This window comes from Prionailurus viverrinus, chromosome A2, assembly GCF_022837055.1.
Source record: "Prionailurus viverrinus isolate Anna chromosome A2, UM_Priviv_1.0, whole genome shotgun sequence".
NCBI lineage: Eukaryota > Metazoa > Chordata > Mammalia > Carnivora > Felidae > Prionailurus > Prionailurus viverrinus.
Window position 1 is genome coordinate 145,952,158 of NC_062562.1, and position 21,189 is coordinate 145,973,346.

At 48.2% G+C, this 21,189-nt stretch overlaps 1 protein-coding gene across 2 annotated transcripts; it reads left to right on the plus strand.

Annotated features, from left to right (window-relative positions):
- The first annotated feature begins 13 nt into the window (after nt 1-13).
- TSPAN33 (tetraspanin 33) lies at nt 14-20,385 on the plus strand. 2 transcript variants are annotated; one of them, XM_047851047.1, is made up of 8 exons: nt 14-347; nt 14,173-14,230; nt 14,886-15,013; nt 15,348-15,422; nt 16,473-16,568; nt 18,366-18,494; nt 18,897-19,058; nt 19,269-20,385. In XM_047851047.1, the coding sequence occupies exons 1-8, from the start codon at nt 246-248 to the stop codon at nt 19,368-19,370; spliced, it is 852 nt and encodes a 283-aa protein (XP_047707003.1). In that variant the 5' UTR covers nt 14-245; the 3' UTR covers nt 19,371-20,385. The 2 variants fall into 2 exon arrangements, with proteins under 2 accessions (XP_047707003.1, XP_047707004.1); XM_047851048.1 differs by having other exon boundaries at nt 14,889-15,013.
- Nucleotides 20,386-21,189: the final 804 nt, after the last annotated feature.

Consider the following 21,189-nt stretch of genomic DNA (forward strand, 5'->3'; position numbering starts at 1 on the left):
GCCGCGGAGTCTCCGCCGCTCACGCTGCGCGCCGCGGCTCCTGCGACTCCCGGCGGCTCCGGTGGCGGCGCAGTTCCCCTGCCCGCGCTCCTACCAGACGCACGGCTCGGGCACTTCCCACCGCGGCGCAGCTCCCCCGCCTCTCGGGCTCCCGCGGAGGCGCGGCTCATGCCCCCGGGCGCAGGGCGCGCAGGTGGGCCGGCCGCCGCGGGGAGATAGGCCCCCGGGGGGACGGCGGCGGGACCATGGCCCGGAGACCCGGGGCGCCGGCCGCCTATGGGGAGGAGTTCACCTTCGTCAGCCCGCTGGTGAAATACCTGCTCTTCTTCTTCAACATGCTCTTCTGGGTGAGTCTTGGGGGTCTTGGGGGGGCACCTGGGCTGCAGGGCACCCCTCGAGCGTGGAGTGGGTCGCCCACGTTCTGAGGAGGGGGCGTCCCGGGATGCCTGCTTAGTTTTCTGGGCTGATGACACTTTGGGGTAATTCATCCTGGGGAGGGACACCACGGTGGCGCCGCGTCTGGAGGGGGCGAGGGGGCGAGGGGGCGTTGGGTGGGGAGGTGGGGGGAGGGAGGGTAATGCCAGAGATTCAGTAAAGACTTAGGGGTATCCTCTGGGCATCTGTGGCAGGCCAGAAAATGGGTTTGCGAGCGAGACGCGGGTTTTCCTGTTGGCCCAAAGCAGACCCACTGGTACATTCATGATTGGGGACTTCCAGGCCTGGGGACTGGGAGGCCCAGCAGCAAAGAAAAAAGAGAAAGCCAGGGGAACCCGGACCGTTCCTCCCCCTAACCTCAGAGAGGATGGCTTACAGGGCTTCTTCACCTTTTCTTTTTGGAGGCCTCTGGTGCCCCCCTCCCCACAAAGGCTGAGAAGGGGCAGGAATGGCCTCCAGATGTGGATGTCTTTACCATCACTGTCCCAAACTTTGCCCCACCTTTCTCAGGATCAAACTCCATCCCCTGGAGCCTGACGGTCTTCATCTTCTCTACATTGGACCGACCCTGTGTTGGGCTGGAAGGCCAGCAGTCCTTTCAGAATCTTCTGATGAGGGTGGAAAAGTGAAAAAACTCTTGGACGGGGGCTACGGAGATTCCCATCTCCAGCCTGCAGCTGATTGTTGATTTAACCTGGGCAATATGTTCACCTCTGTAGGCCCTAGTTCCCTCCTCCCTCAAATTGAACCCAGTATAATCAGAGATAGCAGAAGTACTCTGCTGGAGCTAAGAATCTAGCTGGACCAGCTCATGAAATGCTAGCTCAATCCTGTTTCACATCTATGGAGTCCCTGAGCTCCTCTGGGTTTGGGAACATAGAGAGGTCCCTCCCCCAACCCCCGTATCTGTTCCAGCTCCAGCCAAGCCAGAGCTGCTGCTCTAGGTGCCCATTATCCCTGCCCATTTCCACCTGAGACCTAAAGTTCAGACGTGCAGGCGGGAGAAAGCATGAGTTTAAAATATGTTTCCTAGGAGAGGGAGCAGACCCAGCATCTAAGCCAGTTGCCAGAAAGGTTCACAGGGGCCGTGGTTTGAAGAACAGACACAAAGTGCATAAGTGCTAGCCTGTTGGGACAAATGAGAGAAATCCCAGAGGGTGGTGATAAGAGCTCAGCCATTGTACCATTTCACTCAAAATGAAGTTTGAGTCCCTAACAAATTCTCAGTTTTAGCACTGGGAAAAAAAAAAAAAAAAAAAAAAAGAAAAGAAAAATCTGGAAGACATCTTGTCCAGCACCCACATTTTATATATGAGAAAACTAAAGCACAGAGATATTAATTATTTTTATCCAACAAGGTCCAACAGCTGGTTAGTAAGTTTGATCTTGTGGTTTTTCTATTGAACTACTGTGCCTCTAGGGGAAGTCCTTGGCCCAGATGGCTGCTACTGTAGTCAGCAGTATTAGCAGTTAGCCCAACTTCCCATGGTCTAGGTTCTGCCTCAGCTGGAGGTTAGGGAAGAACAGAAGAAAAAAAAAAAATCACCACTACTCTGCCCAGGCTGGGGGATGTTCTAAGGGAAACTCCCTACTTAAGGGCAAGTCCCAGTGAACCCTCCTACCTGCTCACAGAATGTGCCAGCTCAGTGACATGCCATCCTCAGGGCCAGCACTAGCATCCCAGGGACCTCAGATCCACCTTCTGACTTTCTTTATCAGCCAAGACTCTGCTTCTTTTTTGGAGCCGGTGGCACCTCACCCTTATCTGGGTTCCCCAGCGACAACAGCTGGGTGCATCTGTTACACTTGCATTCATGGTCATTTTCTTGGACTTCCCCACCCTGCTCCACCCCTCCTTTTACCAGACAAATGACTTTGAGAGGTTGCAGCCAGGGAGAGAGTTTGGCTCCATGGACCCATTTGCCTTGGTAAAAATGATTCATTCAAGGTCAGAGGACCTTGCTAACCAAGTTGGCACCACCCCAAATTAGAGAAGAGCCCCTTCTTGGCCCTACTTTAGACTCACAAAAAGTCAGAGGCTCTAGAAATAGCACAACGAAGGACAAGAGGCCCAGTTTCTTTCTGGCATCAACTTACTGTGTGACCCTAAGCCAATATATCTGTCTCTCTGTCCTTAATCTTTCTCCTCTAAAGGAGAAAATTTTTCTGCCTCTGTGAACTATTTAAAGATGAATACATCACTTTAGGGACTGTTTTCTTTCCTCAGGACCTGGGGCTTGATCTAAGGATGCATCTCTCTGTGTCCTGGTGTCCCTGGGACATTGACCTTCTCAGAGGACAGTACTTTTTGGGTGTTACTGAGTGTCACTTTCCCCCCCAGGCCCAGAGCCTCAGAGCTACATTCCACACAAGTGCGGTTGGAGATGAAGGGCTGCTTCCCCAGCTCAGGGGTCATCTTTCTTCCCACCCTCCTCAGGGACTGGTTACAGTGCTTTCTTTTTTGTTGGCTTTCACCATCCTAATCAAATTCCCCTCTTCTGCCCAGGAGACACCCATGGATGGGACTGTGGGTGGGCCCTTCCCTTGTCCAGGCAGAGTGCACGTTCTGGCCAACTGCTGGGGGAGCCGCGTATGGGTGCTGTTTGTGTCTGTGCTGGAACACAATGGGAAGGTAGCCAGTGTCGTCTGGGCTCACACTCAGTGGTGGCGGCAGCACTGGCTATCTCTGCTGCTGCTCTGGAACCCTGACACTTGGGTCATTTAGTCTGACTCAGAAAGCTGCTGGCTTCTTTGGGAGCAGGACCAATTCCTCCTGTTCGTGTTTCAGATCTCATTTCCCCTTTTACCTAGGAGTTCTGGTTTTCTCCCCAGAATCGTGCTGCTGGGTTACTGACTGTTGGGATCCCATGACCTGGAGTAGTTGCCCCACGATTCCAAAAGTTGTATTACAATCTTTCAGTTAAGAAGTAGCTGACTTTCCTCCGCTCCCTGTGTTGGACAGCTCTGTGCAGAGAGAAGACCAGTGCCATAGTACATGCTTTATCAGCCTTGGGCATACATTGGCAGGAACATTATCAGTGCTGCCCATAGCAGTCACCTCCTTCCTTGCTGGTCCTTGTCCCACCCAGGGCAGCAGTTGGGGTGGCTTTTGAGTCAGGCAGAACTGAGACTTCCAGTCCCTGTGTCTCAGCCCATGCTTCCTTGGTGGCTGTGCCTCAGGGCTTATATACATACACCTTATATATACCTTGATTGCCACATCCCTTACGTGTGCTGCAATTAGGTGTTTATTTATGTCTCCTCTTCTAGACTTCGGGCCCCTGAGGGTAGACTGCCTTATTCGCTTCTTGCTTCTCAGTGCCCAGCAGAGTTTGGCAGAGTGGGTACTTGCTGAATGTTTATTGAATGGCAGCTGGGGGAGCAGCCCCTATAGGGTGAAGGCAAGATGCCCTTCCTTCCTCTCTTATGAACACTAGTCTTCCGAGATGCAGCACAACCTAAAGTCCTTGAGCATTCTTGGTTGGGAAGAGGGGATCCAGCTGTGTTCGTTCTCTTCTGCACTGGGTCCCGTGGCCTAGCACCCTCCTTCAAGGCAGGTCAGCCATCCGCCCCCAGCATGTCCCTCGGGGCCATACGTAATTACTATCTACGGCACCCAGATTTTTCCACTTCCACTGCAGCACAGGTGGACCCCCATCCAGGTCATTCCCAGACTGATCCAGGCCTCTGGTGAGGTATCTTCTTAAAAAAAATTTTTTTTTGACATTTATTTATTTTTGAGAGACAGAGAGAGTCAGAGCGCAAGTGGAGGAGGGGCAGAGAGAGAAGGAGACACAGGATCCGAAGCAAGCTCCTGGCTCTGAGCCGTCAGCACAGAGCCTGACATGGGGCTCGAGCTCATGAACCATGAGATCATGACCTGAGCCAAAGTTGGACACCTAACCGACTGAGCCCCCCGGGCGCCCCAGGTGAGGTGTCTTCTTTAAGAAATTCACGCCCCCCTCCAGGACCACTGTCTTGGAGTCCTCAGTGCACTCAGAATGTCCCGTGTCACCTGCAGCACCATCTGTTGTAACCTGGCTCAGAAGCCTTGAGGAAATGACGAGGCATCAAACCTGGAAAAATCCCTCCTGAATGGCAGAGACCTTTTTATCACCCAACATGACCCCCAACACACACACACACACACACACACACACACACACACTCACACACCCACATACTCACACCTGAATACCTTAGGAAGTGGAGCCCATCCCCCTCCCCCAACTCTCCTCCTTCCCCTGTAGACTAGGCAGGCTTAATAAATGAAATAGTCACATTACAAAAAAAAAAAAACAAAAAAAACAAAAAAAACACTAAAAAGGAAGACAAGAAGGATATCCTATGCTGTCAAGTCACACACATGCCTTCTTATCTCAACAGCTCTGTTTGCCTTGTACCACGTAGGAAATCATAAACTTCAAGCAGCCTTTAAAAGAATAAAAGAAAACATGTAGCACCTCTTAGAGTCTTGATAGCAGATTCTGTGTCAGGCTGGGAACTCCAGGGCGATAGTTCAAGTGTTTACATTACTGTGAGTCCTTGTGGACTTCTCTCCCTTGTTTATAACCTTGGGAAACCAAAACCAGCCACAGCCTAAGGAGAAGCTAAGGGGTTGGCTCCAGAGCCGCCCGGATGGCTCAGTAGGTTGAGCGTCCAACTCTCTTGATATCGGCTCAGGGCATGATCTCACAGTCATGGGATCAAGCCCCAACTCAAGTCGGGCTCCATGCTGAGCATGGAGCCTGCTTAGGAGTCTCTCTCTCTCTCTCTCTCTCTCTCTCTCTGTCTCCCCCTCTGCCCCTTCCCCACTTGCCCTCTCATTCTCTGTCTCAAAATAAATAAATAAACGTAAAAAAAATTAAAGGGTTGGCCCCAGACATTGGAAAGGAAAGAGCTCTGTGGACTCCCCCACTCCAGGAGGACAATTCCGTCCAATCCAGAGGGAGAAAGCCAAGAGCCAGTCTCACAGAGATAGTCTACACCTCAGAAACCCAGGAACAAATGGTGCTGGGATGGCCCCAGAAGTGTGTGCAGACCCTGGGCAGTGAGAGAGGGGGCCCTGCTTTAGGTCTAGCAGGCTTATCCAAAAATAAGGACAGAGAGGACTTTGAAACTGAAGGTGCAGACCCCTCTCTCCCAGTGTCCCTCTGGATAGGGGAAGGGTTTTTGATTCCCATGCAAAGAATGTGTGTCCTCCCCCACCCCCCTTCAACAGAAGAGGAGAAGAGATTCCAAGGAAGAAGAGAGGACTTTGAGACAGATGCACCCACTTTGCACAGACTGGACTTTACAATGTGGAGACAAAGAAGGCCCAGGGCTTTGTCTCGGGGGCTGGTGGGCCCTGTGTGGTGATGCCGTCTTCTCCTTTCAGGGTGCTGTTCCAGGGACTTCCCTCTGGGCCCTGCTGGTATCATCACCTCCCAGTGCTATCTTACTTCCCCTTGAGCCCTGCCCAGTTTGGAGATTACCAGCTGCTCCCCCAAGAGAATTGCAGGCAGCTTCTTCCCACCTCTCGTGATGCCCCCAGGTGAATGCACATGCCCTGGTGTTGCTGTGAGCCTCTGAGGTGGAGAGAGGAAGGCAGCCAGGTGGCTGAGGTCACAAGGCTCAGGAGACAGAAAGACAGGTTCCTGTCCCACGTCAGCGGCTCACTTGTTGAGTGAGTCAGGGAGAGTTTCTTGAATTCTCCCAACATCAGTTCTGTAAAATAGAGATGCTAACACCCTCTTGGGACTGTGGTCAGAATTCAATGAAATAGCGTGTATAAAGTGTTTATTTAGCCCAGTGCCTGACCCTTAGCGCTTGACAAAAGACAGCTATTACTGTTGCTAGAAATAGCTCCTGGAGGTCACCTGTTAGGGATGGCCTTGGAGAGCTGGGATGAGTGCTCCTTCTGGCAAAAGGCAGATAGATAAGGATTGAGTTAGGTGAAGGCTAGCTAACCTTGGGCCTGACTTCCTTCTGCCTCACACCCCCTCTGCTCACATTTTCTTTCTTTCTTTCTTTCTTTCTTTCTTTCTTTCTTTCTTTCTTTCTTTCTTTCTTTTTAATAATTTATTTATGTTTTAATTTACATCCAAGTTAGCATATGGTGCAACAGTGATTTCAGGAGTAGATTCCTTAGTGCCCCTTACCCATTTAGCCCATCCCCCCTCCCACAACCCTGCCAGCAACCCTCTGTTTGTTCTCCATATTTAAGAGTCTCTTATGTTTTGTCCCTCTCCTTTTTATGTTATTTTTGCTTCCCTTCCCTTATGCTCATCTGTTTTGTCTCTTAAGGTCCTCATATGAGTGAAGTCATAGGATTTTTGTCTTTCTCTGACTAATCTCACTTAGCATAATCCCCTCCAGTTCCATCCACGTAGTTGCAAATGGCAAGATTTCATTCTTTTTGATTGCCGAGTAATACTCCATCGTATATATATACACCACGTCTTCTGTATCCACTCATCTGTCGATGGACATTTGGGCTCTTTCTATACTTTGGCTATTGTTGATAGTGCTGCTATTAACGTGGGGGTGCGTGTGCCCCTTCAAAACAGCATACCTGTATCCCTTGGATAAATACCTAGTAGTGTAATTGCTGGGTCATAGGGTAGTTCTATTTTTAGTTTTTTGAGGAACCTCCATACTGTTTTCCAGAGTGGCTGCACCAGCTTGCATTCCCACCACCTTTGCCCACATTTCTACTGTTAGCCAGAGAGAAGTGTTAATTAATGATGTCTTTGTATTTTGTATCTTATAGAGCTGTTTTATATCTGTCATGGGAACAGAGACCCCACTGTTGTCTCCAAGGACCTTTCCTAGGTCCACTTATAAGGGCTCGTCCCACCGCCTTGGTCTTAAGGTACAATCCAGTGGAAGTCCATGCCTGTAATTGTTGGCATTTGGGCACTAGATCCAGAAGAACTCTAGTTTAGAGTTTCATCTTGGGGCCCTGTAACTTTTCTTCTCTTATCACTGATGGTTCTGAAGTAGTATCCTGGGGCTAGAATAAGGGTTTTTCTTAAGAACGTCAATTCATGGATGTCTTTTTGCAATTTGCAAGAAAAGAAGTCAAACAAGGCAGAGAATTTTCTCCATTTTCTATTTTCTCCCATGAACATTAGCATCTGTGGCTGTTTATCTGCCAGGAAGCGCTAGCAGAAGGCAAAGGGAAGAGGACAAGTAGCACCAAATATTATGGAAAACTAGGAAACTAGAGTAGTGCCTGTATTATTGTTTTGTGAGATGTAGAGACATATGCCTAACAGCCTTGTCATCACTTAGTACATTTTTCCTTATTTCTAGGATAGAAATTTATGTTGTGCTTCCTCACATGACACACTGAGAAGGACACAAAACTATCTGTGTGGTATTTCTGTCAAAAATGTGTCATCTGAGGGGTGCCCGGGTGGCTCAGTTTAAGCATCTGACTTCGGCTCGGGTTATGGTCTCTTGGTTCTTGAGTTCAAGCCCTGCATTGGGCTCTTTGCTGTCAGTGCGGAGCCTACTTTGGATCCTCTGTCTGTCTGTCTGTCTGTCTCTCTCTGCCCCACCCCCAGTCTCTCTCTTTCTCTCAAAAATTAATAACCATTTTTTAAAATGTGTCATCTGAATCTAATTGTGAGGAAACAATCAGATAAATCCAAATTGAGGGGTGTTCTGCAAAACAACTGGCCTAGACTTCTAAAAAAATGCCAGTATTGGGACACCTGGCTGGCTCTGTCAGTAGAGCATGTGACTCTTGATCTTGGGGTCGTGAGTTCAAGCCCCACGTTGGGCATAGAAAAAAAAAAAAATGCCAGTGTCCAAAAAAAAAAAAAAAATGTCAGAACAAGTGTTGGCAAGGATGTGGAGAAACTGGAACCCTTGCACATTGTCGGGGGGGAATGTGAAATGTTGAAGCCACTATGGAAGAGTCTGGTAACTCCTCAAAACATTAAACATAGAATTACCGTGTGACCCAGCAATTCCATCCCTGGATATATATCCAAGAGAATTGAAAATAGGTATTCAAACAAAAAGTTGTCCACCAGCATTCACAGCAACACTATTTACGGTAGCCAAAAGGTGGGAACAATTCAAATGTCCATCAATGGACGAATGGATAAACACATTTTGTTATATCCATATAATGGAATGTTATTAGGCCATAAAAATAATGAAGTACTCGCCAAAGCAGGGATGAACCTTGAAAACGTTATGCTCGGTGAACGAGACCAAACACAAAGAGCCACATACTGTATGATTCCATTTACGGGAAATGTGCAGAATAGGCAAAACCTTAGAGATAGAAAGCAGATTTGTGGTTGCCAGGGGCTGGAGGAGTGAAGGGGTTGATGTCCCTTTGCATACCCACATCAGTGTGAGGGAGGTTTTTTTGTTTGTTATTTAGCATTTCCTTACTTTCTGGCGGTACGTGTTTAATGGGTAAGAGATTTCTATCCGGGCTGATGAAAAAGTCCTGGACCATGATAGCCGTGATGGTTGCACGACAATGTGAATGTACTCAAGACCACTGGACTGTAACACGGTTAATTTTGTGGTGTACGTATTTTACCACATTTTTTTTTTTTTGAAGTCAGTATCTTGAAAGACCAAAAACAAAGAAAAAAGAAGCCAAGCTGCAAAGGAGGCCAAAGGAGACTTGATCTTAAATGCGTGATCCTTGATGGGATCCTGGATCAGGAAAAAAGAAAAAAAAGGTTATAAAGGACATTATTATTGGGAGATTTGGGGAAAGGGAAGTATGAGCTGTAAATTAGAGAGCAGCGATAGCATATTAAAGTTGACGAGAAGAATTTAATATGTCCAAATTGTATAGGGTATGCCAACAGAGCATTGTAGCTTCCTGGGGCTCTGACACCTGAACAGTTGTTTTTTTTTTTTTTTTAATTTTTTTTTTCAACGTTTATTTATTTTCGGGACAGAGAGAGACAGAGCATGAACGGGGGAGGGGCAGAGAGAGAGGAGACACAGAATCGGAAACAGGCTCCAGGCTCTGAGCCATCAGCCCAGAGCCTGATGCGGGGCTCGAACTCATGGACCGCGAGATCGTGACCTGGCTGAAGTCGGACGCTTAACCGACTGCGCCACCCAGGCGCCCCCGACACCTGAACAGTTTTAACATTGCCTTACACTTTGGTGTGAGGAGAAAATCCCCCTGATTATTTGGTTTCGGTTTTGTTGTGTTTTTTAAGAAATCCCCTTGATTAAAGTTTGTGATATTGCATGCATATGAATCCTAATTTAAGAAAGTCTGATATTAAAAAAAAAAATGTGGGTTGGGGCGCCTGGGCGGCTCAGTCAGTTTAGCGTCCGACTTCAGCTCAAGTCATGATCTGACCCACGGTTTGTGGGTTCAGGCCCCACAGCAAACTCTGTGCTGACAGCTCAGAGCCTGGAGCCTGCTTCGGATTCAGTGTCTCCCTCTCTCTCTGCCCCTCCCCTGCTTGCACTCTGTCTCTCTTTCTCTCTCAAACATAAATAAACATCAAAAAAAAAAATTTAAACAAAAAAAAATTTTTTTTTAATTTTAGAAAGGGGGAGGGAGGGGCAGAGGGAGAGAGAGAGAATCTTAAGCAGGCTCCATGCTCAGCGCAGAGCCCAACGAAGGGCTCCATCTCACGACCCTGGGATCGTGACCTGAGCCGAAATCAAGAGTAAGACGCTTCTCCGACTGAGCCACCCAGGCGCCCCAGGGTGTCATTTTCATCATATCACATCGTATACCTGTGATTTACCTCTGTTGATGTTGATCTTACTCCCCTGGCCGAGGTAGTGTCTGTCAGATGTCTCCACCTTCTTCCCCCCCCCCCCTTCCGTACTGTGCTCTTTGGAAGGAAGTCACTATGAGCATCCACACTTAGGAGTGGGGAGTTGTGCTCTACCTCCTTGAGAGTACACTGTCGACACAAATCATTTGCAATTCTTCTGCATGGGAGATTTTCTTTTCTCCCTCGTTTATTTATTTCAGTCCTTTTTTATTTTTTTTTAAATTTAAGTCCTTTCTATCAGTATGGATTCATAGATACTTATTTTATGTTTGGGGTAATAGTTTCATTCTTCCTTATTTTGATGTCGCTTTGGCATACCCACCTCAGTGTGAGGGAGGGTCTTTTTGTTTGTGTCTTAGCATTTCCTTACTTTCTGGCACTGCGAGATACTCCAGGCTTATCTTCTATATGTCCTGCTCCAGTAGGAGATTCAGCCATTTTCCCAAGGAGCCCAGGGGTTGGTTATTTTCATTATAAGGTGATTACTCACCTTATATAAGGATAAAGGTATTGGTGCACGCAAGTTATTTTATATAATTTGATTGACAACTCCTCAGGAACATGCCTTTTGCTAGACTCAGCTATTTTAAAAACTGTGTCTAGCTCTTAAAAATTTCCAGTGAGGCTTCATTCTAGCCAGAATATGAAAAGCCATTCTAAGAAGTATCTTTATCTCTATCCTCATTGTGAAAGGAGGTCATTGGTGGTATTGTGGGGTGTTCTAAGGATTTTGTGGCAAAGCCTGATAGAGTGGAAAGAGTACCAGACTGAGATTGGAAACTGGGTTTAGTCCAGATGTTTCCTCTGCACCCATGTGCACTTGGCCAAGCATCACTTTGCTCTTCGGGCCTCATCTATAAAAAGGTGAGTGGCTGAGCTCATTTCTAAGGTTCTATTCAGCTCTGAAATGCTATGCTATTAACGGCAGCAGCATTAACTTTGGGAGGGCAGTAGCTTTGAGGAATTCAGGGTGGGAGATGTGGGCAGGAATAGGAGTGTGAAAGGGCAAGCAAGCTGTGACTCGGGGATGAAGAGGGAGATCAGTGATAGAAATGCCAATTCTTAGTTAGCTAGTGAGCCCCAGGAAAGCAGTATCATTAGTGATCATATTAAATATTAACGATCGTATTAAAGTCTTCATCTTGATTTTAATGTAACCCGTACCTGCTGCTCTAGATCCCTGGCTGAGTGTGCTTTAGGCTTGTGGTTCTCAAACTTGGCTGCACATTGGAATCACCTGGAACACATTCAGAACTACTGTTGCCTCAGGGCACCTGGGTGACTCAGCCAGTTAAGCGTCTGGCTCCCGATGTTGGCACAGGTCATGATCTCACGGTTTATAGGATCGAGCCCTGCATCGGGCTATGCACTGACAGCGAGAAGCCTGCTCGGGATTCTCTCTCTCCCTCTCTCTGTCCCTCCCCTGCTCGTGCGCTCTCCTCCCCCACCCCCACTCAAAAGTAAATAAATAAACACTAAAAAAAAAAAAGAAAGAAAGAAATACTGTTGCCTGGATTACAATATGTGGTTTGGGTGCAGCTAAGGCATCAGCAGTTTTCAGTTCTTCCCTCCCTGCTCTTCCTCCCATTCTAACGACACTCAAGTTGGGGAAGCATAGGCTGTAGATGCTCTTGCTCCTCTCCCACATAGCGTGCAGTCTCCTTAAGGGCAAGACTACATCTCACTCATTTTTGCAGTCCTCAGAGTACCTTGTACATAGCAGCTGATGACTTGAATTTGGATGGTGTGTTAGTTTCCTAATGCAGCTATAACTAATTACCACAAACTTCATAGCTTATAATACAACACAATTTTCTTACATGCTAGAGGTCAGAATTCCAAAATGGGTCTCACTGGGTAAAATGAAGGTATCACCAGGGATGGTCCCTTCTGGCGGCTCTAGAGGAGAATCTATTTCCTGCCTTCTTCAGCTTTTAAAGGCCGCCCATCTTCTTTGGCTCATGGCACCACACCCTTCCAATCTCTGCCTCCATTGTCATACCTGTCTCCTTCTCGGACTCTGACCTTTCTGCCTCCCTCTTCTAAGGCCCAATAGGATAATTACTCTCCATTTCCAGACATATTTACAGATTCTAGGAATTAGGACAGGACATCTTTTGGGGGAACACTATTCTGTGCTACCCACCACAGATAGAGACAGAACAACTGCTGTCATTACAGGCCCACACAGGGAATTAAGTTACCGTGATACGTGGCATCTCTTTACTTTGTTGTTTTAGCCGCGTTAGGATTTAATCGGAGGCCATCTTTGTGGCAAGTTATACATCCTAGCAAAAGTGTAACGTGTGTAAAACAGTGAGGAGTCTGGGAACAACAGAAATAAAGAGCAGGTTCATATCTTTAAGTGATTCAGCAAAGGGATATTCAGAACTGTTAAGTGGCTATGGGGAGTTTTAAAGGGCAGGCCGGGCTGCTCAATCACTCTGGCAAAGGGCTGTGCCTACAGGCTGGGGGATGACTGAGATCTCTGTTGTGTGGTTGCCCTGCCTCCCACCCACTCCCCCTTGCTCCCTCAGCCTGGTTGTCCTGGGGGACAGCAAGCCAGCTGGCACCTCCAGCCCCACTCACAGCTCTGCAAGCAGCTCCCTCTCTCCCGGACAAAGAGCATGAGGGCCAGTAGATAACACACCTAGTCCTGAGTCAGAAGCAGTGTCAAATGATTGGGGGCAAGGCTGTGTAGATAGCCAGGGAAGAGTCCTGAAAGATCCGGTTTTAGATAAAGGTTTCCATTTACTGCTAAACGCACCAGAAAGCAGAGGCCACTGAGGAAAAATATCTTTCTGCTGAGTAACCTGAGTAACTACTTTGACCCTATTAGCTCTATAGGGGCCCTATTCCCTTCTCCCACCGAAGCCCCAAGATGGCTTTTTCCAGCTGGTCTCTGTCTTGTAGGACAGTGGAGTCTAGCCAGCCATCTCCTTCCCCACTGAGTTGGTCAAGTCCCTGCTGCTGAGAACTCCCTCTAGCCAGAGCGTGGCCCCAGCAATTGCCATGGTGACAGCCAGCTGCTGCTTAGCACCAGCCTGGGGACTGGGCACAAAGAAAGAGTGGCCGAGAGATGTGCACATTGGGCTGCCCAGCACTCCTGGAGGCCTGCGGTGGGGGTGGAGGGCAGAAAAGGCCCCTTTGGGGATTGTTGGTAGTCTCTGATGGGTTTGATCTCTCAGGGAGAAGCCAGGAAGTTTGAAGCATTTGAACTCTCATTGTGCTCCACACTGGAATCCAGGTTTATAAAGATAAAGGCTCCCTTGCCAAGCCAGTTTGCATTTTACACACCTGTGTTCAGGGATGCATTCTTTCCATTGCTATGTGCTTGCATTCTTGCATTGGACACCATTTCGACCTCCAAGAGATTTAGACACTCGGGAGTGTTCGTCGACTCAGGCCTGCTTCAGCTTTAAAACCTGCCCTTTGAGGTAGTTGGATTCAAACTCAAAATTTCAGAGTTTCTGTGTCACCCTGGAAAAGTTAACTGTTAGTAATGACAGATAATATTTATTGTCAGGCACTGTGTTCAATGCTTTCCATACATTATCTTACCTAATTTCACAGTGGTTTTTATTTTTTGAGATGTAGTTGTTTAAATTCTCGTCTTCAGATACAGAAACTGAGGGTCAGAGATTTGTCTAGCATAGGCCCAGGTCTGACTGGTTCCAAAGCCCAATTCTTAGCTACGGTCCGTAACCTTGTATTGCCTTGATTTCCTCATCTGTAAAATGAGAACAGCCGCCTCACAAGCTAACTGTGTTGTGAGGATCAATTGAGATCATCTTGGTAAAAGCTTTTCTTGAAGGCAAAACAGATGCCATCAACTGTATCTCTTGGGAGGACAGAGATGGTCATCTCTGGGTCCTGGGAAAGTCATCTTCCTGCTTCTCTTAAGGTTACTTACAGCACTCAGGGCCCCCTGGTTTCCAAAATCTCAGAGTCTGCCTCATTCCTGTGTCCACAGGTGATTTCCATGGTGATGGTGGCTGTGGGAGTCTACGCTCGGCTGATGAAGCATGCAGGTGAGCTATAGGTCCCCCTCTATCTCCCTATGACTCTTGCTTGCCAAGCCCCTTCCTTCTCTGCCTCTGTGGCCCTCTAACATGCTTTCCTCAGCCGCCCTCTAGCCTGATTTGAGCACCCTACCGCAGGGCATTAGGCCACCCAGGCCAGTTCACCTGGATTTCCCTGAACTCCCACGAATCTTCCAGGATATGCTTACATTTTAGGCTTAAGAAGTGTCTAGGAAAGTAGGTAGGCCTCTGGGAGCAGAGAGTAATCAGAGGCCTTACCCCCTCCCTCACTCTGTCCTGGAGTAACTCAACCTCCATTCCAGTTCTACTGCACAAAGTCTCCAGGAAACGGAATCTGCAAAACTGGGAGCCTAATGCCATTCTAATTCATTTCTGGAGCGCAAGTGGTTCGTCCTCTCTTAAGCCTGGGAACAAAAGCTCTTACTTTGTTATTTGTTAGTTCCTCAAATTAAATGCCACAAACCTTTCTCGGCCCTTTTTATTCTCCCCATCAGAGGAGAGTACTGCCTCCCCATACCTTCATCCAACCATACTAGAGATTCCCCCACCAGAGGGGAACAGTTTTGGAGGGCGTCCCCCACCTCGTCCCTGGGTATCACTCTCAGACAGCACCAGGCTCAGACTGAGACAGCCTCTCCCCCAGAAGCAGCCTTGGCCTGCCTGGCAGTGGACCCTGCCATCCTGCTGATCGTGGTGGGCGTTCTCATGTTCCTACTCACCTTCTGTGGCTGCATTGGATCCCTCCGTGAGAACATCTGCCTCCTACAGACGGTGAGTGGTCAGGGACCCCACCAGAAAGACCCTGGCCCCCTCCATATGCCTCCCAGCCTCCTGATGCCCTTCCTGCTACCATTTCAGTTTCATCTGTCCCACCTACCCTCCAAGGCCTGTGCTGTCCCCTCCCCGCTGTAGAGCTCAGCCCAGATGAGTCAGCACACGGTGGCCACCCTCAAGACAGCATGTGAGAGGCAGCGGCGGCCTTATGTGCGGGGCCTCTGGGAGAAGTGCCTGTAGCCCCCAGTACCCAGTACTCCCCATGGCCCTGGGAGGGGCTACACCCAAGCATGGTAATTGACTGTCCTCTTTCCCTGCCCACTCCCTACAGTTCTCACTCTGCCTCACCATCGTGTTCCTGCTACAGCTGGCTGCAGGGATCCTGGGCTTCGTCTTCTCAGACAAGGTAGCACTGGGGCCCCAGGGGCTTCTTAGGTGTGAACCGGAGGGAGGAAGAGAAGGTTCCTGCCCATGCTTAGCCTGATTAATTAACCAGCACTCCTTCCCCTGAGAAGCATCAGCCTTGGAAAGATTCTCCTTAGGGATGAACAAATGGCCTTTAAAGTCACCATATTTAGAGAGGATTTCCAGATTGTAAGGTGTTTTCCCTCTGACAGTTAAAGAGGCCAACAGGAAAATAAACTCTATGAACACAAAGTTAAAGCAATCTACAAACTTTAATGGCAAATTATTGGGTAAAATATAATTATCAAGTGGACTGTAGACCATACGAAGAAACTTTCATTTCTTCTGAAAGTTGCTTACTGGGATACACAGAAGGAAAGAAGGGGGAAACTAAACAAGATTTTGAGCAGTGTTCACCATATCTGGAAGTGGTCTGTTTAGTGATCGTCCTTTTAATTAAGAACCAGAATTCATTTCTCAAAGGGCAAATGACTGCCAGGAGTCGTACTGAACTATAGAAACTTTGAGAAAAATAGTGGAGCAAGACGGAAGAAGGAATGGTGTAAACTATGAAATGGGGAGTCACTGAGTTCATTCTGAAGAATGTCCTAGTCCTTCTGGCTTAGTAAAATCCTAAAATGATACAGATCTGTTTGGAGTCTAAAGAGATGCAGTTTCCTTATGTCCACTAGAGGTCAGTGTCTCAGCTTTGTAAGCCCTTTTCTACTAAAATCTATATATTGGATTCTCTGCTTTGCATCAACAAGTATTTTGTGGTTAATAGTGTTCCCAGATAGATAAATCTTGGATTATCTTGAAATGTGGCCTTGAGAAGTGGAAACAGCAGGTCCTGCATTTCTCTTGCCTACTGGTACCTGAGGGCCCAGGGATGGATAGGCTTTTTGGAACTGGCCATCAACCTAGGACTTGGCTCCGATTTCAAGGTTGACTTCAATGAAGAAGGATGGCTACCGTCTATGGTTATTCCTGAAGGGAGGAGCAGGTTAGGGGTTAGTCCTGTGTTCTGATCCCCTACTCATGTCTCTGGCAGGCACGAGGGAAAGTGAGCGAGATCATCAATAATGCCATTGTGCACTACCGAGATGACTTGGACCTACAGAACCTCATTGATTTTGGCCAGAAGAAGGTATGGGCTAAGAGTGGGGGGAGGTCAGCTGTGGTCTGAGAGGCTGTAGGCAAAAATTAACGCCATCCCAAGAGGCACCTCACCCTTCAGGTCTGTGGGCTTCTTCATTACCTGTCAGGTAATGGATTCTGGAAGGAGGTTTGGCAAAAAAACATGCACAGTAGAGTACTTTAAAAGTACTTTTAAGAGAACAGAACAGTAGTATATATAGTAATCTGCCATTTGTATAAAAAAGAGGGAGGAAAAAATATGTATTCCTATTTACGAAAGGAATCTGGAAGGATATGTGGAAACAATTCTAAGTGGTTACTTTTAGGGGAATAAGGAAATGGGCAGATTTTTACATATTACCTATTTAAAAGTTAAAAATTTTAAATCATGATAAAATATACACAACATAAAAATTTACCATTTTAACCTTTTTAAGTATATGAAACTGTGGCACTAAGTACATTCACATTGTTTACAGCCATCACCACCATCCATCTCCAGAACTTTTTCGTCTGTCCCAGAGAAACCCTCCCCATTAAACACTAACTCCCCACTCTCCCTTCCCCCAACTCCTAACAACAACTATCTACTTTCTATGATTTGGCTACTCTAGAGACCTCATATAAGTGGAATCATATAGTATTTGTCCTTCCGTGACTGGTTTAGTCACTTAGCAGTTCTTCAAGATTCATCCATGTTGTAGGATATGCCAAAATTTCCTTCTTTTTTAAGGCTGAATAATATTCCATTGTATGTACAGACCACATTTTGTTAATTCATTCATCTTGCAATGCACACTTGGGTCCCTTCTAAATGGAAGTGATGCTGCTAGGGGCGCCTGGGTGGCTCAGTCGGTTGAGCGTCCGACTTCAGCCCAGGTCATGATCTCACGGTCCGTGGGTTCGAGCCCCGCGTCAGGCTCTGTGCTGACAGCTCAGAGTCCGGAGCCTGTTTCGGATTCTGTGTCTCCCTCTCTCTCTGACCCTCCCCTGTTCATGCTCTGTCTCTCTCTGTCTCGAAAATAAATAAATATTTAAAAAAAAATTAAAAAAAAAAAAGGAAGTGATGCTGCTATGAATCAGAAGTTGAATTTTACTTTATTAAAAAAATGTTTAATGTTTACTTATTCTTGAGAGAGAGAGAACATGAGTGGGGGAGGAACAGGGAGAGAGGGAGACACAGAATCCAAAGGAGGCTCCAGGCTCTGAGCTGTCAGCACAGAGCCCGATGTGGGGCTCAAACCCACGAACTACAAGATCATGACCTGAGCTGAAGTCGGATGCTTAACCGACTGAGCCACCCGGGCACCCCTAAAGTTGAATTTTAAATAAAAGTGCTTTTGAGACCAGTACTGAGTTCCTCTTCCCTTGGTGCAACTTGACTTGGATCCTCTTTACTTTTATGGAGTAATTAGGGGCCCACAATATTGAAGATTCTCTTCTGTTTCCTCTGTATTAAGACAGATATTTTCAACACCAATCCTTTAAGTATTTCAGCCAGTGTTTTTGAACACCTCCTTTTGCCAGCCTCTATATTATGCAGGACCGCAAAACCAGAACCTGCCTTCAAGGAGCTCATAATTGAATGTATAAAAACAAAAATATATAACTTTGGTTGTTATAACAAGATATATAAAGGTGAAGGCCACTGAGAAATGTGAACTCAAGGTTTAAAGTTGTGTTTAAACACAACCTGAACTTACAACTGGAAGCTGGCCACAGACTTTTGGCTGCTGTGAGAATTCCCCTGGTCATCTCAATGTGAGGGGCGGGTGATTCTTAACCTCTGTGGTGGGCTTTGTTACAGTTCAGTTGCTGTGGAGGGAATTCCTATAAGGACTGGTCGCAGAACATGTACTTCAACTGTTCAGAAGACAACCCCAGCCGTGAGCGCTGCTCTGTGCCTTACTCCTGTTGCTTGCCTACCCCCAACCAGGTGAGCCTACATCCCACCTCATCTCCTCCTGGGCAGCAATCTCAGTTACTTTCCAATTAGGGTAGCCGCTATTGGGAATCCCCATTCAGTAGCTTAACCGGTCAGTTTTGTAGGACAGCTGTCAGATGTTTTTCTTCACCCCAATCTAATGGCTCTGTTAACTTTTCATTCCCACAGTCCACATGGGGATTCAGAAGGTGCAGGTCTCTAAAACAAGGAGAACTGAACTCAGACCTCCCAGAGGAAAGGAAGCTTGCGTTTAGCAACTTGCAAGCTAGGATCCTCCACATGTATTCCCTAACGTTTTAGGAGTTTAAGAAGGGTGGGAAGCCCATCAGCTAGGGCCCAAAAGAGAAAGTTTGAAAATAGGAGTCCCATTTAGCTTTTTAACTCTTTCCCCAGGCAGTGATCAACACCATGTGTGGCCAAGGTATGCAGGCCCTTGACTACTTGGAAGCTAGTAAAGTCATCTATACCAATGGCTGTATTGACAAATTGGTCAACTGGATACACAGCAACCTCTTCCTTCTTGGTGGTGTAGCACTGGGCCTGGCCATCCCCCAGGTAACTTACCCTGTAAGCCTTGTGGGTCGTATAATTCTGCAAAGACTCCTTTGTTTTGGGGAGGGCCCCTGGGGATCAGCTAGGGTGTCAGGCACAGCTATTGCTAAGGAGCAGGGGATCGGTTGGTGCTGACCACACTGGGAAGACTGAGTCAGGGAAAACAAAGACATCACTCGTTGCTGAGGGCCCAATCCATCTCGCCTCTCCCAGCTGGTAGGAATCCTGCTGTCTCAGATCCTTGTGAATCAGATCAAAGATCAGATCAAGCTACAGCTCTACAATCAGCAGCACCGGGCCGACCCATGGTACTGAGAACCCATCCTGCACCTCCTCACATTGGCAACAGGCGAGCCTCATCGACCAACAGCAGTGGGCATAGCTCTCATCACCAAAAGGAGACTTGGACTCCAGTCCCCCAGCAGCAGTCCAGTGGGGAGAAGCCAACTCCAGCTGGGCAGAAGGCAGGGTGCATAGGTGGCTCAAGTCTAGGAAGGATGACCCTCCTCCTTTCCCCATCCTAGCCCTCACCATTGTTAGAGTTATTTTGTATTCTTTTTAATCTTACACATTTGGGTTTATGTTTTTTTTTTTTTTAGTTTTGTCTGGGCAGAGATGTTTGGGAAACAGCAGTTGCACAGAGTCTTGGGGGTACTAGGTGCTGCTTTACACGGAGGCACTACAACCTACAGCTCTACTAGGGCTGCTACTGAGCCTGCTGGATGTTTTCTGATTCCATCTGTTGACAGCAAGACCTGGCTGGAGAGTGGGCACTAGCAGCCCTACCTGGAGTCCAGTTAGCATGATACCAGCTCCAGAAGGGAATGGAACAGGCAGTGAGCTTGGGGTCGGCTGGGGACAGTCCTATGTGTTGGGTAGGAGTGGAAGGCGATATGTTTACCAAATGCCGCCCTGCCATCCTCCCAGGTAGTGAGAGTGAGCTACATCCTGCCCCTCCCTCATTTCCATGGAAACATGGCAGCAGGGGCAAGGGGTACAACAGCAGCCAAATTCATCCGTCTCCCCCACTCCACCCTTTTTAAAAGGTTTGGAACCATGGTCTTTATATTCTGCAGCCAGCAGAGGTGGGACTGAGCCATTTGTGCCCTTGAATTCCTCTCATCTGGCCCTCCCTCTCCAGCAAGTGGGGTTTCTTTAACTTTGGCAGTGCTGAGGGAGGCTAGGTAATCCCTCCCCACCCCCCACCCTTCCCCCCGCCCCGCCATTCCCCTACACCATAGCTCAGTATTTCTACAGTGTGAAAAGCAGGGACCTTGCTGGGGCAGGGGGAGCCAGAAGTGGCAATAAAAGTTTGTTGACCTGGGCTAAACTTGACTCCATGAATTTTCCATTCTGGCAACTAGAAGGGGGCGGGGGGGGGGGGGGTAGAAGGGCCCAGTGGGTGGGCCCTCCTTCCAGGTGGGGACTGGAGACTCCCCTAAACACAGCACCTTGTGGGCCCCATCCTTCGCTCCATCTCTCCCGCAACCAGATGCGCTAGTCCCCTCCCACAACCCCGCCCTCTCTAGTCTTAATTAGGTCGAAAGATTCCCAATACTGATCTGGGAACAGGGTAATTTTATCTCAAAACCTGACGTTAATTTTTTCCCAAACTAAAGTGAATTCAAATTTGCTGCCCAAAACTTTTAGGATGGGGGTAGGTAAGAGTACAGCTGGAAATCAGAATCTAGTATTCTCTGTTACAGCGGGGAGGGGAACGAGGAGGAAGGGCATCTCTTCATCCCCAGTCTGGGCTCTCCAGCCGCCTACTCCATCTTTACCTGAAGGAGTCCGTACTGCGGCCCACCTTAGTTTTTAGGGAGGACTCAAAAAAAAAATTCGAAATTTCGAGCGGAGCGAGCTGCTGGCTTCCTCGCGCGGGGAGGAGCGTGCGAGGGCAGCAAGCTGGGAGGCCAGGCGGGCGCGCCGGGGGCGGGGCTGGGGCGGGGCCGCGCGGCGCTGTGGGTGGTCCCCGCCCCCGCGGCGGCCGAAGCAGGCGCCTCCGCCCCCTGCCCTGGAGGAGGTGGGAGCCGGGTAACTAGGGAGCTGTTGGGGGTTGCGTGGCCCAGCTATCCGGTTAGTGTTCCCCAAAAGGTCCTCGCCGCCCTCTGCTGTCGGGGGTCTCAGACTAGGA

What these genes read in the sequence shown, in the direction of transcription:
- TSPAN33 (XM_047851047.1), top strand. Translation starts at nt 246, where the DNA reads ATGGCCCGGAGACCCGGGGCGCCGGCCGCCTATGGGGAGGAGTTCACC. An exon ending in TCTTCAACATGCTCTTCTGG is followed by an intron (nt 348 to 14,172) that starts GTGAGTCTTGGG and finishes CTGTGTCCACAG; the next exon opens with GTGATTTCCATGGTGATGGT. An exon ending in GCTTCGTCTTCTCAGACAAG is followed by an intron (nt 15,423 to 16,472) that starts GTAGCACTGGGG and finishes TGTCTCTGGCAG; the next exon opens with GCACGAGGGAAAGTGAGCGA.